At 43.3% G+C, this 18337-nt stretch overlaps 1 protein-coding gene across 4 annotated transcripts in view; it reads left to right on the top strand.

Annotated features, from left to right (window-relative positions):
• Positions 1–18337, top strand: part of ANKRD17 (ankyrin repeat domain 17) — a 68206-nt gene that overhangs the window by 4422 nt on the left and 45447 nt on the right. Inside the window, exon 1 of one of the 4 annotated variants that reach the window (XM_014884916.2) lies at positions 10935–10988. The exons of the other annotated variants lie outside the window; for them this stretch is intronic. Within the exon in view, the coding sequence (XP_014740402.1) occupies positions 10956–10988 (33 nt within the window). The 5' untranslated portion in view covers positions 10935–10955. Of the gene's footprint in view, positions 1–10934; positions 10989–18337 lie in introns of those variants that run through there. 4 annotated transcript variants of the gene reach the window in all.

The following is an 18337-nucleotide window of genomic DNA, read 5'->3' as shown; positions in this document are numbered from 1 at the left end:
GTCTGGCTTGACCACTGTGTGATGCATTCCCTTCACTGCCATTGCTTTCGTGTCCCTGGGTGCTCACAGACAGCACTGAACACACAACTAACTGGGGCCTGTCCTCGTGAGTGTGTGACATCCCCAGGTGCACTTCAGTCTCACATTCTGCTGCATTGTTCATCTTCTCATTCTTTTATTTTCCTGTCTGTTTCAGCTGTGTTTTGCCTGCACCGCTTTATTTTTTCCATCCAGAAGATGAAATAAGAGAGAAATACCGTAGGATGGTTCTCAAAAATCCCTGAAATCTCAGAGGTGATCCCAGGGCTGTTGATAGGGGAATCCCAGAGCTAGGTTTCACAGTAGTGAAATCTGCTGTAGTTGACCCCAGGAAGCATTAGCCAAAACTGTTTAACACCCCTCCTTTCTGTTCCTTACTGTTCCTAGGTTCCAGCAAAATCACTGTGGTTAGACCTAATGCTCTTTTTTTTTTTTTTTTTTTTTTTTAATTCTTAAATATTGCAATATTTTTGTGTGCTTTATTTAATAAAATCATCAGTGAATATCTGGGTTGAAAAAGAAACTCCTCAACATCCAGTGACCACCGCAGAAGGTGGAGTTCAGTATAGGCGGCACCATGTGAATTTGTTTACTTCCTTAGATATGTCTTCAGGAAATGTCCTTATAAACATAATTCCCATGTGCAGGCTGGAGCCAAACACCTCACATTTTAAGCCAGTAATTCAGTTCTGTGAAGAGAATGGTTTCTCTGGAAGAGATTTAGCTGAGAGAATTTCCTCATCTGTCAAGGTCAAAGGCAAATGGGATTATGTGTGTTTGTTTTTTTTCCCCTCTATCTGTGTTTTAAAACTAAACTGTTGGTGCTTATTTAGGATATAGCTGATTTGCAATTGAATTTAGGAATTGAAAAATCAATGCTGCAGATCCAAGATAAGTAAGAAGCCTTTGTTTTGGAGGTTAAGGGAACAAGCCCTTTTAACTCGGTGTTAAATTAAAATTGCCTAAATTAGCTGTTAGCATCTTCAGACATTGTGTGTTTTCTTCTGAGATGCTGTGCTTCTGGTTTCTTGATGGTGTGGCGTTGTGGGTGACTCAACTGAAATGACATCCTGAAGATGTGCTGTGTCTGTAGAGCTTCTGCACCTTTTGTCATGTCCATCACTTTTGATCTGTTGAGTAAGAAAACTGTTGGTGGGCAAGGACTAATGCTGGCAGATGGTTTGGGTAAAGTCATTGATCTCATGTGTGAACTTGGGGAAAAAGTCTTGCTTAATGTGAAGTTAACAGGGAATATCAGAATGTCTCAGTGGTAGTGTGGGAATTCTGGTGACCTCCATGCAGTCATTGTGCAGTGTCCACAGGAATTCTGGAGAAAAAAGATCCATTGTTGACCGATGAAGGGCAGCATTTCCTCTCTGTTTCCACTGAGCAGTGCTTTGAGTTAATTGGTGCTGGGAGAGGTTATCTCAGTATTCCAGATGTTTTTCAGCCGGGTTATCCCCCACAGGCTGTCCTAAGCTCATGACTGTGCAAAGAGCTAAAGCCACATGGAGGTATCACTTAACTGTTGTGTCACCTTATTTTCACATGAGGTAATAGTGGTACACCAGGCTGAAAATCAGCCACAAAGCCAAGCATGCCTTTAATACATCCTTGTTTGGGCTTGCAGTATTTTCTTTTAGGCTGGATGTTGTCATTAGGATGATTTTGTTGGCGTTACCCAGAGCAGTTTTTGAGAAATTCAAATTACTGGTGTTTGATGTACAGGAGTCATTCCTCTTCTGGGTTTTACCTGCATCCTCAAATTCTCAGAGCATAATGGTATATTCTAGGAAATGAGCTGCAGTAAACCTTGATTTTATGTTTTTCCCTGCCCCACCCCAATATCTTACGTGGTATTAATCATCAAGAATGGATAATGTGTCCAAATAAGCAGCTGCTCAGAGCTAGAAAACAGAGCTAGAAAGATGTTGGAACATTAGGAAATAGGATGAAACATTGCTATTTAGAATATCAGTTTGGGGTTTTGGCTTCCATTCTCCTCAAGTTCAACGTGAAACAATCAAAAAGTGTCAAGATTCTTTATTTTTTAGGTTAAAACTGAGGACATCTTGCACACGGTAATACCAATTTAAACTGCTGCTAAGGGGGCTGCCTCATATTTGGTCTCAGGTTGGCTTTGCCTTGCACTGGTGTGGAAGGAATGGCTCTTCCTGAGTCTGTACATCTGTCCAGCTGTGCAGGAGCAGGCTTGGGAACTACAATCCCAGCTGAAGGGGAGTATCTGAAACTCCCCTCTGGGGCAGGGAATGATTCAGAGATAAGAGGAGGAAGGTCGCTCTTAGCCTTCCAGCTGTACCTCCCAGTTCTTCCCACACACGAGAAAAAAACTAAACACTTGAAGGAGAAGCTGGAGCTCCCTTGTGCATCTGTGTCTGGCAGGTGACTCACGTGTTTTCCTGTTCTGGAGCTTTCCCACTTCCCAACTTCAGGTATTCTTGTCTTTTGTTCAGTCTTGTCCTGAAATGCTTTGCCAGTGGAATTTTCCTCTTGATTCTGTTCTGCAGGTGTGAAGTGTTCTCCTCCACAGAATGGGGAACAATGCTTTAATGAAGCTGAAATTTTCAAGTCATGATGTGACTTGGTTTTTTTTTTTTTTTTTTTCTTCAAGTGCTCGGTGCTGTTCAGCCCCTGCATCAGCGTGGGTACTAATCCCACTGAAGTTGGGGGAGTTGGGCTTGGAGGAAGGGGAAAAAAAAAAAAGACATTCAATACTCCTCCCAGCCACTTGGGAAATGATGTCGTTGAAAAAAAAAAAAACTCAGTAAGAGAAAAAACACATTTCCAGTTGATCAGTTTCTGGATCCAGCGTGTCAGGCACGAGAGCTTGTGCTGACACAGCGAAGGGCAGGAACTCAGGCAGGGAGGAGGGTGAGCACTGCCTCTTTTGGTGGGATAATTCATCTAAATCCCTGTCACAGAAAACATTTGCATTGTTTCTGAGGACTCCAGTTGGTAGGAATGGTACAGATCATTGAGAATTTTTGTCTTCAAGGGCAAACTAGTCCTCTTGACACTTCCTCTGAATCTTCTGTTTGGAAGTGACTGGAACAGATAAATCACACAGAATTCTTTTTTTTTTCCTGCAGGTAGCTTAAAAACTTAGAGCTTCTTCAGATAAAATCAGCACTGACTTTTATATCTAGTATTTGTTCAAGTTCTTGAAAGCAGTGTATAAAGTATAGGGAGAAAGCAAGGAATTAAGCAGGATTGTATTAGAATACTGCAGCCTTTTGGTTTATCACCATCACTTTTGTGTCATTTAGTGCAGTGCAGCAAAGCAGTCCCTTTGGAGACTGACTAAAAAAATCACAGTTGTGATTATAATCATAACATGAAAAACCAAGCTGGTTTAAAGAAGAAAAGTGCTTTGAATGTTAGTCTGCTCCAGGGATGAACATATGCCTTGTGTCCATCTCTGTCACTAGCAGAAGTGAAAGTTGGCATAGCAGCATGCTGGTATTTTTGTGGAGAATCAGCTTGATCAAGGAACTCCTCAGAGATAAATATAGGGGCCAACTTTTGGTACTAAACTGCAGAAAAGGGCTTTTCTGGAGCTTGCATGGGGGGGAAATGTCCACAGTTCGCTGTAAAATCACTCTAAATGCTCTTGTGTCTTCCAGTTGAGAAAATTCCTAAAGTAAATTTACTGAAGTGTATTTAAGTTGAGGTGGTTTTTAGAAACGTGCTAATACTTGCACCCCAGCTGGGTTCTGCAGAAGTACTTAGGTTAGAGAATGGCACAGAGAGACGGAAGGGCTGTGTTTGTTATGAAAGTTGATATGGATGCTAATTCCTGCAGTGCTGTGGGGCACGTGTGGGCTGCTGTGCCCCAGCACGGGTTACTTACATCAGAGTATGGCCAAAACCTCGGTTAGGCCTAGAAAAATCTTACAATAATAATAATTTACTGGTTTTGAAGAAGTGTGTGCAGCAGCAACACCCAATAAGCACTTCCTTGAGTGAATTAGACTTGAAGTAAGTTGACCAGTAGAAGTCTCACCGAACTTCATTTAAAAAAAAAAATTACATTAACAAAAATTGCCAAAATGTTTTCAAGAAAGGGAGATATCTTCGATGGTGGCTTTCATTGTAATCCAGAATTGACTGTTAGAGAGTATACAGCCTTTCCAAAAACTTTTAGAGTCCTTGTTAATAGAAATAACTCAAGCAGTAATATGAGTAGTACCTCATTTTGTATTCAGTTTATGTATTTTTCCTTCCTCAGCCTTATCCAACAGCTTGTTCTGTTCAATTCCAGGCTTGATGTTGCTGTCAATGGATGGAGTAGGTTTTCTAGCCATTTTCATCTGTGAATTTGAAGATGCCAGCTGAGTAACTCTGATTGTTGGGAGTTTTTTAAATGAAAGAAACATCAGGTGCATTGTTATGGTTCCTGCTTTTGGAATAGGTTTCAAAATCTGATATTAACCAAGTCCAAATTTTTTATGAGCAGCCTGAATATAGAGCTGTTGGAACAACCATCTGGTTCACAGCCAGGAGAAGGAAGACAGGGACATCCCGATCCAGCAGGTCCTGGATTAGAATTTGATGTGAAATAATATTCACTCAATTAGAATTCATGTGTAGAAATAAATGCTAGATGAGGCCACTTAAAAAGGAGTAGGAGACTGTCCTAAATAGTGGCTTTTCCTGGTTTGACGTTTCCTAATTCTGGGCAGGGAATTTGTCTGCACTTTAAAAACTTTTTAAGAACTTGCTGTCAAATTTTTATGTTCTAATGTGGAGCTATCTTGGATTAGTACCTGCCTTAGGATTTGAGAGGTGTTAATATAAATGTTGTTGGACTGCACATGCTGCTTCCTTACACACAGCTTTTCTGTCACCAGTATTTCACATGTGGAATGAGAAAGAAATACAAGTTCATTTGTTTGAAGAAGGATCTTCCATGTTCCAAGCTGTGTTTTCTGAACACGTCCCTCATTTCATTTGTGTTTTTCTCAAAACTCGGGCTGTTTAGTGTGTTCAAAGTTCTGGAAAACTTACTGGCTTTACTCTACAGATAACTTAAAGGAAGATCTCTTACACAAAGCTCCCTTTAGACAAAAATGTCCACCAGTAATCTTACAGTTATGCCAAAAAACCCTTGCAAATTGCTCGTGTGATTTTGTCTGCCTTTTCCACCTTGTGTCGTGTACATTGGGATTTGCATTGGGCAGCTCCTCCATAGCAAAATCAGAGGAGCTATCTTCACATGGTTCTTTTTTAGTGATGTTGTAGTTCAGTTCATCTTCAGGGCAGTGCTGTGGATGAGTAAAGATACTTTGTTTGCTCCTTTTTCCATGCTCAGGTTTGCCTTAGGGAGTTGAAATCCCAGAGGATAGGGCTGATGTAGGCACTGACCAGGGCAGAAGGCTCCAGGCCCATGAGCAGGGGTGGTGTCTGTGCCAGGATGCTGCTTGCTTGCTGGGCTCTAAAACTCTGCTCAGGTGTCAGATGCATTTAGGCAGGGATAAATCAAGACTTAATTCAGAAATGTTTTTATATCATACCTCTGGCTTCTGTCTCGAGATGGATGGTGTAACAATTAGGGGCTGCTGATAAAGTGAAGATGATGAGCTCACCGTTCTTGACCAGAGTGTTGCAGTCTCCCTCCAGACAGAGCTTGCTTTTGACATTCCCTGTCTTCATGTTCCTGGGCCAAGTGCTGTGAACCCAGTGCTTTTTGGCTGAGCTTGTATGATCTGTCAGTGAATCTTTTTATTTCTCTTAGCTCCCTGGGATGATGGTGCTAACTCTTAATTCGGTTGTGGAATTAATTACCTTTTTTAATTGACCCTTGAATGAGAAATCATCTATGAAATGGTCATGCTGACATTGCTAATTCCCCAGCTATTACTGGGAGGAGGTCTCCACCTCTTTGAGAAGGCTTCTCTGGGCATGGAGTCCTTGTATTCCCTGATCCTACCACATCCTGACAGTTCCTGCAAGCTGCCAAGTCAGCTTCTGCAGCCTAGTGCTTCTGCTTAGGGAAAAGGGATCAGAGGAGGGGTTTGTAAAGGGAATTGAGGAAGTTATTCCATCAGATAGGTCACAAGTATCCTAGTCTCTCAACCCTCAGTCTTGCACCTTTTTTGTGTTAAGGAGCCTTTTAAATGGGCATTAAAAACCTCGGGATGTGTAGTGGTGGTGCTTTCCAAGGTAGTTCAGTCAGGTACCTTTTCCAGATTTGAGTTTCCCTGGAGCTGTGGAAAACCTAGATCTCCAGGATACCATAAGGAATAGAATTCCATCTTTTCCAGCTTTGTCCCTTTACCAGAAGGAGTAACATTAACTGAACAGAAAACATTGAACATGTCAAAGGGGTCTAGAATGCCTTGCTGCTGCCCTAGGCCAAGGGAAGAATAGGCTGGAGAGAAATGAAAGATCTTTCTTGGCAGAAAAATTAGTTTTTGAGTGAGAAATCATCTTGGATGGTCAAAACAAGTCGTTACATGGTTGTTAGAGAAGAAAAATATGTGGCTTTGTTATCAAAGTTTCCTTGTCTGTGGGAGATAACAGAGCTGAGTCAAGGGGGGTGTAGTAATGGGAATGGGCAGCAAGGATCATCTTGTGACAGTAAAACTCAAGTGAAAGCTCCACTGCAGCTTTTGGCAGGAAAGTCTGAAATGCTCAGAGAGAGACATTGAATTATAAAGCTGAGGGAATTAAAAAAATCATAATAAAAGCATGTCTTCAGTATTTATCGGGTTAAAGCCTATCATCCCCACCCCAATAATGAAAATGAAAGGAAGGAAGTAGGGTTCTTTATTTGAAATTCACTAAAGCACCTGCCTGAAGGACGGGGGAAATTTAATGAGGCTGACAACTGCACAACTGTGCCTGCTGCAAGAAGTCAAGTAAAAGAAAACAATATACAGTGTGAAAATAGAAAAAACAGATGGAGGTCATGACTTGAGGTGGTGTCTGAGGTTTGGGTTTGGACTGACTTGTTTTATATAACCACCAAGGATCCAGGAGTTGGATGAATCTCTCTGGAGGGACAACCTGAAACAAAAGATTTAAAACTTATTTTGTTTGGTATTGACATAGAGATAAGGGACCTTAAAAATTGCACCAAGTGGTGACTGATGCAAACTGCCACAAAGCAGAGATGATGCTGTTGAGGCATAACAAGATTTTTGTATTTAGAAAAGAGGATACAAGAAGTAGCAGAGAAGAAGGTTTTTGGTGTCTTGGAGGTTATACTGATACTTTGGAGAGCTGTTAGTTATAGGCTGGAGTTCCTAATGAAGGTTGATAAATCCTAGTGCATTTATATGGAGCAGTGAGTACCCTTAGGGGTGTCTGTTTGGGCAAACACTCAGTTCTGGCTTAGTTGTAAAGGGGTTTGGAAGATTGTTTTTATTCTAAGAGCAGATATGAAGAACTGGGTTCAGTCCAGCAAAATGAGCATAGGTGGGAGTATCATCACCTTAAAAATGGAAGAATTGGGCCCAACACAAGTTTGAAGCAGCCTTTGAAAAATCTGTGTGGATATTCTTTGCACTGAGTACTTTTCTTGTATATCAACAACTGCTCCTGTATCTTGTAATGGTTTTTTGTTTCATGTTGGAAGAGCAGACTCGGTCATTTCAAGGTTTTAATGATGGAATTTTTCCCTTGGTGCATTAACTGAGTTTTCTGATTTCAAGGGTATTTCTAATTAATGTGGAATGCTCATCTTGTGTGTTAAGTGTATCTTGTTTGGATTTGTCATTGTGATAGGTACCTCAATTTTCAAGGTATTCTGTGTGACAATGGTAGGGATTTTGCCTCTTGGCACTAGCAGATAATCAGAATGTCACAAAATTTGGGCTGGAAACCCACTCTGGTTTTGGGTCTTAACTGTCTCAGGAACTTGTGGATTCTATCTGACTGTGTACCTACTTCTGGAAAGGGAAATACTTAGGAATGCCTGCTGAAGAGCATAACTGGTAATTGGTTCTGTATTGAGGGCCTGTCTTCAATTCTCCTTTTTTTTATTTCTCAGAATGATTTGGTGTTTTTTTAGTAATTAATGCACCTCATGATTTTGCTGCATAAGGTGTTAGCAGCTGCATGGGACAGGGTTTAAACAACCCAACCTTGACACTGTGTTCTGTGGCTCTGAAAACAGACACAAAAAAGTGTGTTTATATGCTTTGGGACAGTTGGTGACCAGTACTGCTCGATCAGCTGTAAATAGATAACAATGTGCTTTTGTGATATAAGAGTGGGAATTGTCTGATCAATTGTTCAATGCTCACATTTCTGGGTGCCAGAATCTGTCTCGGATCAATGGGTGAAATGCTTGTGCTCCAGGGTGATGTGATGCCAGTTCAGAATTCCTGGTGGCTTGCATGGTCCTGGAAGGCTGGAATGAAAACTCTTCCTAAAAACTGTCTGTGAGCTCCTGAGCGTGTACAGCTCTGCTCTGCACCAACAGCTGTGCTCTTGAGGAGGTTTTTATTCTCCTTTGGTCATTTCCACACTGTTACCAGTGCTGTGTGGGGAGCCCAGTGCAGAATAAACCAGCATTGATTTGTACCCTTCCCTAGCTCTGCTTGTCTCAGAACGCTCTCAGGATTCCCCTCGGCTTACCACACTTCACTGTGGCTTGAAACAGGACTTGTTTTCAACTGTGTCCTCAAGCTTCAGATGTTGTGTGTCCCACCTTCGGTGTGGGGAGCAGAAGGGGTTTTTGTGTGTTTGAGGCTCACAGAGTGTAAGGGATATGATGGATGGACACAGCTCAGACAGCTGCCTGGTCTTAGGGTGCCTCTCGATGAGGAGAAAAGGCTGATTTGTAGTAGTGGGTGGCAATAAATGAGGGCACTGAGTGGATCATGCCCTTCAGCATAACGCTAAATAAAGGTCGTTAGCTGTCGAGTAGGAGCTGAGATGTTTGGAGGAGATAATGTGTTTTATCTTTTCTAATCAACCTGTTCAAGTAATTCCTAGAGCAGGACTTGAAAGTGAGGAAGAAATGGGTTTGTGTTTACCTGTGTAGAATTGAGGATGTATTTCCTGACCTTTGTGTAAAACCCAAAATCACACAGTAGAAATAGAAAAGAAATTAATCACAAGGGTCTAAATATATTTATCCCCTAGAAAGTTTTTTTTATTATTATTATTTCTTTTTTATTTTTCAGGAGCAGAATGGAAGCATGTGTTAAATCCTTTACTTTACACCAGTATGAGATCTTCAGTAGAGCATAGAGTTGTGGATGGGCTTTTTAGAATTTGGTATTCTGTACTGTGTGGAGCAGACAGTTGCTTTTGTTCCTGTGTAATGCTGTCTTTGCATTTGAAAATGTTTTCAGTGGTGTCATGTGTGAAGTATCTCTAGCTCAGTGCGAAGTTGTGTGTTTTAAGCGTTTTTATTTTTTTTTTTTGATGTCTGTGTGATATAAGGTATCTGTTAATTCTTTCTAAGGCTCAGAAGACTGAATAACTTGTCTTTTGAGACATGAGTGTTATGTGGGAGGTGGTGGCTGGTTTTTTCCTTTTATATATATATATACACACAAAGAAATCCTTCAAGCTGTCAGGGACAGCTTTGTACTTGGGCTGATGTTTGTGCCTTACTGCTGGATTTCATGGACACAGCAACAGTTGCAGGGGGCTGCTGAGGGTGTTAGAAATGTCACCCTGAAAGCATGACTCGAGAGGAGCCGCGGAATATTGTTCTGTGCTTCTTCCTTGAATTAATTCCTGTAAAACATCCTAAAATCTGGAGTGTTCCCTAAAGTGCAAAAATAGTATGGACAGCCTGGGCAGGTGTTGAGTTACTGTAAAATGAAGGGCTTTGTAATAGGTGAGTAGGATGTAATTCCCTTTTTTGGTGGTTAAATAACATTTTTAAATGGAAGAATGTACCTATGCCTAAAATTTACAATGAACAACTGGAATTTATCTTTGTGATGTTACTAGCCAGTCTGGCCAGCTTTTTAAATCCAGGTAAGAATATTCTTGCTGTTAGGTGAATGTTTTTAACAATTAGTATTTTTTGGGAAAAGATAGCATTGATTAAACGAAGTGATTAGTATGAGTGTTTCTTCAAGTAAAAACGTGAATTTAATTCCTTTGGCCGTTCGACTCCTTGCTCTGCTAGAATGGCATCATGAGAGAGGAGATTTTTGTGGGGTTGACAAGATTTATTATGCTGACGTTTTGAACTGGAAAATGAGTTATTTTGAGGGCTGCAGGTAGGATTGCTCAGTGATCTTGACCTGCTGCGTACAGAATTGGTGTCACTGTCACCTAGGGTTACGGAATTGTGTAGGATGGCATCTTCTGGTCCATTGGATGTTGTGGCTTAAGCAGAGAAGCGTGTAGGTAAGAAGTGGCTGAGGAGATGATGTTTGTCCAAGCTGCCGTGTGGAGCCCTTGCTCCATGCGGTCAGTACGGTTTCCTGGCGGTGTCACAGCGAGTTTCTGGAATTGCTGCCAGCCGGGAGCTGGCTGGAGGAGGAAGGGACGGGGGCGGCCGATGGAGCAGCGTTTGAAAGAGGTTCAGGGGTTTCGGTGTAACGGGAGGACAGCTCATACACAGCACACAAACCAATGTGGCATGGCACGGATCTGCCCCAGTACGGCTGGGGTTTCTGCGAGTTCACGGCGGGGAAGGAGGTGAAATGATCCACGGGCCACGTAAAAACGAGCTGGTCGTGCTCGGGCTTTTCCCGTTGGATTTTTCTCTTTTCCCAGCGGGGCGGTGCTGGCGGAGGGGCGCGGGGCGGGCGTTGGGGAGCGGCGCGGCCCCCCCTCCGCGCGCGGGTGGTAGGCGCCGGGCGCGCGGGGTGGAACGGTCCATTTCCTGTTCCCGTGCCGCCGGGGGGGGGGCCCGGCCGTGAGGGAGGGGGCGGCGGGGCATGGCGGCGGCGCGGTGAGGCGGGGCGCGGGCGGCCGCGATGGAGGCGTACGTGCTGGAGGACATCCTGGAGGTACGGCCGGGGCACGAACAAAGGGGGCCCGCGGATCGCGGGGGGCCTCGGGGCCGGCCCCCCGGCCCCGGCCGTTGAGGCTGCGGCGCTCGGTGGGGCCCGGGCGAACGGGGCCGGGCACCGGCGCTGCCCCTCCGCCGGGAGGGGTGCGGGACACGCACCCCTGGGGGTGACATTGCGGTCACATAACCGGGGCTTTCGGCCACTGCCTGCCATAACTCTCTGTCTGCTAATCTTTGTTGCCAGTGTTTCCGTTTGATGGAATCACAGAATCACAGAATGGCTTGGGTTGCAAGGGGCCCTGAAGATCATCTTATTCCAGCCCTGTGCCACGGACAGGGACACCTTCGACTGTCCCACACTGCTCCAGGCCCTGTCCAGCCTGGCCTTGGACGCTGCCACGGATCCAGGGCAGCCAGAGCTTCTCTGGGCAGTCTGTGCCAGGGCCTGACCACCCTCACAAGGAAGGATTTCTTCCTAGTATCTAAATCTACTCTCAATCAATTTGAACCCATTCCCTCTTGTCCTGTCGCTACACACTCTTGTAAGTAGTGTCTCCTTCTTCCTGCAAGTTCTCTTCAGGTGCTGGAAGGCCGCAGTTGGGTCACCCTGAAGCCTTTTTTCTTCCAAGCTGAGCAATCCCAGTTCTCTGAGCCTTTGGTCGTAGCAGAGGGGCTCCATCCCTGTGCTCACCTTGGTGGTCTCCTGTGGACTCTGTCCAGTAGCTCCCTGTCCTCCCTGTGCTGGGGACCCCAGAGCTGCAGGCAGGACTCGAGGTGGGGTCTCAGCAGAGCAGAGAGGCACGTTTGCTGCAGTATGTAATTTCTTTTATTGCATTTCCAGTTGTCTAAATGTAGCCTGTTCTTGCTTCCTCTACAGAAGTAGTAGATCTCCCTCTGCAGCAGTAATTTACTATGAAATAAATGCCATTATCCCTTCCTGCAAGTATAAGCTACAAGTAACCTCTCAGCCAAATGAAGATGCCAGCCAAAAAATCAAAATCATAGAGTGAAACAGATCTCTTTTACAGGTTATAGTCACAGTAACAGTTCAAGGAAATGTTCTCTGGCACAGGGTGCCCAGAGAAGCTGTGGCTGCCCCTGGATCCCTGCAAGTGTCCAAGGCCAGGTTCAAGGGCGCCTGGAGCAACCTGGGATAGTGGAAGGTGTCCCTGCCCGTGGCAGGGGGCTGGAACGAGATGAGCTTCCAAACCATTTTGTGAAATACGTTTTTCTTGTTCCTGTGGTTTTTCAGGTTTTGCAAGCAAAAACATGATTTCATTGCCAGGTGACTTGTCAAGATATTTGCATGCATTCTTTATTGTAACAAGAAGCTGCAGCCTTATTGGCTGCTGTCAGAATTCTGACAAAATAGCGTTTCCACCAATACTTATTCTGTAGCCTTTTCCCTGTAGTAGCCACACTTAGGTCGCCCTAAAATTTTTCATCAATAGGAATACTTGGTATTGACTTCTGTGTGGACTTTTGAACTGTTTAACATAATTACATCCAGAATATTAGCTCAGCTGTTCACTCTGTGCTGAATAAACTGGCACAGGCATATGAGCAAGACATTTTCACCAATATCTCTGTGTGTGGCTGGGTTTGTGTGGGGAGGTAGGAAGAGCAGTCGTGAACTGGGCTTTGTGCCATCAAATAAATATTTCAGTACTTCACTTCCCTCATTGCATACTGAAAGGTTTTTCCTTTTTTTGTTCTTTATTTTAACCACAGTTGCCATGTGCAGCTTCCTAGTATGTCAAATTAATAAGGTGTTAATAAGGTGTTTATCAATAGTCTGGTTTGGAAGGGCAGTTGGGAAGTTAATTTAGTCAGTATAACAGAATTTGGACTTGTTGTGTGAACTGAGCAATTACATCATCTCGCTTCTCTGTGGCATGTGGTGGCTTTTCTTTTGATAATTTTGTCACACATTCACTTCCTGTTCTCAGCACCAGCTGGATCCAGGTAAAAAACATGCTCAGTAATGAAGCATGGCTTGTGTGGCTTGAGATGTGTGTGAGGGATGGCTGAGTCAGTTCATGAGTCTCTCAGGTGCTCTGGTAGCAGTGCAATCTGTTCATGACTCCTTAGCACATCACTAGAAGCCGTGTAATTGTCTTCTACTCCAGGACGTGTCCACAAGTACGGTTTTTAGTTCCCTCCTAACTTGTTTCTGTTGTAACTTCCAAGAGTCTGTTTACAGTGAGTGTCTTGTTTTCCCATTTCAGGGCTTTTTTTTCTCCCATGAAGCAGTTTCTGGTGCTCATTGAAAGACAGCAGTGTGGAGATGGAGAGAGCTGCTCTTGCTTGGGCAGCAGGATCTGTTGTCTGTGTTGTTCTGAAAACAGTTGGTACTGCTTAGTATTTAGTTAAACTTGGAGTGATCATCAGACCTTGCCTCTTGATAAAATCTTCAAGAACGTTTTGCCTGTAAGCTGGTTATAATTTAAAACCAGAAAACGAGGTGTTTTCTGTAGTGTGCTGCTTGCATTCAGTTACCAAAGAGACCCAGCTTCAGATGGTTGTTAGAGGTCCTTGCTGCAAGGGCTGCTTCTGGGGCCAGAATCACTTGAGAATGATGAAACAAAAATAAGTCTTCAGCCAGTTTAATGCAGCTGGAGGCAGACATGGCTGTCAGCCCAGAGGATTTCACACAGCGTCCTGGCTGCCCTGTGCTTAGGCCACCTTCAAAGAAGGTGCACTTGGTGCAGAAGTGGAGCTGGCTGTGCTGCTTGCAGCTGAAGGATGAGCATTGTCTTGGCTCTGTCACTTGAATCTGGCGTTGAAAGCTTTGTGTGGGATTGCAGGTGAATAAAATTTCAGCACTGTGGGGCTAACCTGCAGTTAGCTTCTGTTCACTTGCTTCTTTTGCTCCTGTGTCCTGACCATATATGCTTGTTGATGTGTGACTTTACTGACATGAGGCTTTTTTTTGTTGGTTTAAGCTTTCAGGTTTTGGTCTGTGCGTGCCAGTGAAGGAGTAATCGTGGTACAGGAGACTCTAGTATGGTGTAAGCCTGTAGTTGTGTTTTTGATGCTTGAGTTTGTCAAGCACTCTATTGGGTGGGAGAAAAGGAGGTAAGTTCAGTCCTGAGAGATGAGGATGTGGTCCGTGTTGTGCACTGAACTCGGGCTCCTAGCTCAGAAATCCACTTAGGAAACTCATGACAGCGGAGGGGTGAATTTATGTTCTCTGTGTTGATTTGAGACTTTTCAAGAGCAGCAGCCATGTGCTCTGACCTTCAGGTTCTTTGAAAGCTCATTTGTGCTTGGCTTAAGGAGACAGGCTGGAGTCTAGTGCAGCTCCACACGTGGCACTTGCTTCATGTCCTTACTAAGTGCTTTGATATCCTTCAGCTTTCTAGCTTAAGGTAGATGTCTTCCACCTACTTGGAACTGAAACTCAAAATCAGTGTGAGAAAGACTTTGTTTGTTACTGTGATAGTGGGAGTACTTCCTGACTTCAGAAGTGGGGTTTTTTTGATTTGACTTTGTACTGGAATCATGCGGATAATTTAAGTATCCCCAAGATTCATATGTAGCTGCAGGTGGTGCAGGTAAGAGGTGAGGTGATATGAAAGGATCAGGTGTTAGACCTTGGATTGTCTAGCTGAAGCACAGTGAGGACAGCAGAGCAGAATTTAGGAATTCCCACAGAGCAGAGACTGCCCTGCATGAGCACACAGGTGCTCCATGAAACCCTGCTGGAAGGGAGAGCAAACATCGAGGGCCAGAGTCTTGTCTACAGTGCACGTTCAGACAGCAGGGAGGCCTCTGCAAATGCAATTTCTCTTTTCTTTAGCAGCCCAAGTCTTCTCATATTTATAAACATTGTAGTCTCTTGATCTGAAGATTAAAATCAGCATTATATTGCAGTGTTGGGGCATTAGTAGCTTTCCCACGTTCCAGCTCTTAAACAGGCTAATCCTTTCCCTGTTTTCTTTGTCATAGTGTCTCGTAGTAATCTTGTTTGGTTTACTTTTTACCTGTTTTCCTGTCTTTAAAAAGAGTTTGCCCATATGAAGTTGGTGTTGGCTACTATGTGCTCCAGTATTTCCTAGTGATTTCAATCATAGAATATCCTGAGTTGGAAGGGACTCACAGGGCTCCATGGAAGCCTCATTCCCCACTGAGGTCCAGCTCCAAATCCAGCTGAGTTGTTGCTGTTGTTCACAGGTATGGGGACAGCCTCTCCATGCATTATTTTCAAGTAAGTTGGAGCCCTGCTGCAGTATCCCTGTTGTTGAGGCACCATTACTAAGTCTGGGCCACAGCTAGTCCCGGCCCCAGGACACGAGTACTGGAAGCTGATGTTCCTGTGTCCAAGGCTGTGCTGTGAGGAGGAGAAGCAGCAATCCTCCCACAAACAGCACAGCACTGAGACACCCACATGGGACCAGGAGAAGACTTCCTGGCAATAAAGTTTGGGTGGCTCCCAAGGGCTCCTTCCTTGTCTGGTGTTTTCAAACCAGCCATGGGAAGGTGATTCTCTTAGAACTGCTCTTTGCTTCCTGCTGCCTCCTCTGCCTCTTTTTCCTGTGACAGGAGGCAAAGGGCGTGCAACAAGCATGTCTTGAATCTTCCTAGAAAAGCAAATACTGTCTTGGATTTCTGTTATTTTCCTACTGTTGTGCAGAGCAGGGAGCTGGTTATGGGCTCCTCTGCGTGACAAATGGGATGGAAAATCTCGTAGATGGAATTTCTCTGAGTATTGAGCTGTTTCTTCTTGATTTGCAGGAAGAGGTTACAGACTTAATGGTATAATATGAAACCATTGTTGTTTTTTATGCTTTTTTGCTTTGTCTTTTTCAGTAACAGTAATATGAAAATGTAATTTTTGTGCAAGAAACCTCTAAGTCACTAACTTCCTACTGGGTAACTGTGTTCAAAAGGTCAGTATCATTCAGTGGTTGTGTTTGCCAGTGAGGGTCTTACTGACTGGGAAGTCTTAAGGGGCTTGACTAGCAGGTGGGATCAGTTGATCAGCAAAGGTCTCTTTGGACTCAGGCTCTTCATCTTTGAAGCTCTTGGTTCAAATTGAGTCCTTAATCGAAAAACAGTGAGAGAATTGAGAGTGACGTTTGAGACAGGTGGATTTATTTAGAATTTTTCCTTTTTTTCCCACCCCTTCATACATCCTGTCTTTAAATTTTCATAGAAATGTGCCAAGAGGTTGTCTCCATGGCCAAGGTACATGTTAGTTTTTCCTGCATGTGCCTTGCTGGAATTTGCTGGCTGTGTTGACTGATAGGAAGTCACACGCTCTAAAGCTGAAACCCGCACTCCAGACAACCTGTTGCACTGCCTTGGCATCAGAATCCTGCAAGAAGGAAATCCAGGGAGCTGGTTGGTATAAATAGTGGCTCTCTTGTCACTTAATGGCCATGTAAATATGGAATGAATAAGATGAAATATCTTCATGGAACAGATGTGATTGGAAGCATTAAGGAGAGAGTAGAAATGAAAGTTGTGGTGGTGACTGGAAGGAAATTGGCACGTGATGTTTATATCTAACATAGGAAGCAAACACTGAAAAGCAAAGATTCCACTTAAACTTGCTGTCTTTGCCCTTAAACATTGATTTACTTGTTTAAAATAGAACCTCTTTTTTTGATAAGATGGGAAAAATAGATATATTTGGATTTAGTCATACTTGTGTCTTGCTTTAAGTACCTTCACAAGTCTGTTCATTTACCATATGTTAAAAGCTGTTCAAGTCCTTTCAATATGCTGCAGCTTTCAGTTGGGTGTGCCAAATAGAGCAAAAAAAAAATTGCAACTCATTTATTAGATATGCCTAACAGTAGTTTGTATTGAAGGAAGAATTCAGGGACTGTCAAGCTTGTCAGAATTTTAACCAAATGAGTTGAAATTATTAGAAATAATTCCTTCTGTGCTCAGTTCCCCAGGCAGTAACAATAGGAATTCTAATCAGATTCTGAATCCAACTGTCTCCTGCTGTAACTTTATCCTTTCACTTCTCATCGTAAGAGAAGATTGGTGAACTAGGCCATACTGGTTCCTTCATTGAAAAAAATACTTGTGTGGTAAATGCCAAAAAAGGAAAGGAAATCTGCATTAGGATTCAGCTGGTTCATTTCACTCCTTTGTTGGGCTCGTTTTTTGTGTGTGTGTAAGCGTGGTTGGTGGTTTGGGGCAGTGGCACAGCTATGTCTTCATTTAACTTTATAGGACAGGAATAAATACAAATGAATTAAAATGGAATAGCTCCAAGTAATTTCAAAGCTCTTGACCTAACTAGTCATATATTCCCAAACTATTTTTGGTTAACATTATTAATGTCTCTACTTAAAATGTGGACTTGGTTATGCTGCATGATGAGGGATATCAGCAATTTTTAATATCAATAATTATTTCAGCAAGATAATTACGTGAAGAAATGTAGATGTCCTCTAAGGACCTCTGGTTTCTACTATCCCCTCCCCACTCCTGATAGGTTAAATTGGATGTGGACTGCACAGCTTCTGGAGGCAGGATAAAAGTTGTGATACAAGTCATCTGCACAGGAAGTGTTTTACAGCAAAAGAGATTTCTGTAGCTTGTCATAAACTGCATTTTATTAAGGTTTGATCTTTTGGGATGAACCCATATTCCTGATACTCACTTAAAACACGTTCCTTAAGGAGCCGTTCCTGAGTCTCCAGGTTCTGCTGTGGTGGTGAATATCAGACAGTAGCAGCTTTGCTGGTGTCTTTGCTGTTTCCTGGTTTGGGAAGTAAAGGTGAGGGAAATGGTACCTAAACCTTCATACACTGCAAGGTTTCACAGTTTCACTTAAACTTTGGGGAGGCTGGAATCAACATGCACATGTCTGCAATGTCTTTTTTTATTATTAGACAAATATGTGAAAACTGTCCTTCCAGTAACAATCATTTCTGCCGTGTTGTATTGTGTTTCTTGTTTCTGGTGTGCATTAGTGTCCACATCTTCTGTCCATCAGTCACTTAGTGTAGCATGGCTGGAGACAAGGAGCTGCTGCCTGCTGTCCAGAAAGATGAGTTGTGGGGCAAAGAAACCACGTTTCTTGGGATTTTTCAGCCCTTGGAATTGTGTTTTGTGTTGAGACCGTGAAGAGAGGGATAGAGTCCTCTCCTAGGATGTCCTTTCAGTGAACTGGTGCTCTTAATTGCTTTGCTGATGGGATGGGAAAGCTCTGACTAAGCCAAGCTACACGTGGCATTGCTTGTTGAAAAAATGTGTTCTTGCATTCCTGCTTTTTTTTTTTTTTTTTTTTTTTTTTTTTACATATCTGCTCACCAGTAGATTCTGTATTGCTGTGAAGAAACCCATGCACACGTCAGTGTTTCATTCATGCCAAAGGGAATT

Source organism: Sturnus vulgaris, chromosome 4 (genome assembly GCF_052056855.1).
Source record: "Sturnus vulgaris isolate bStuVul1 chromosome 4, bStuVul1.hap1, whole genome shotgun sequence".
Taxonomy (NCBI): domain Eukaryota; kingdom Metazoa; phylum Chordata; class Aves; order Passeriformes; family Sturnidae; genus Sturnus; species Sturnus vulgaris.
The sequence above is the reverse complement of the archived record's forward strand: the minus strand, read 5'-3'. Positions and strand labels throughout refer to the sequence as shown.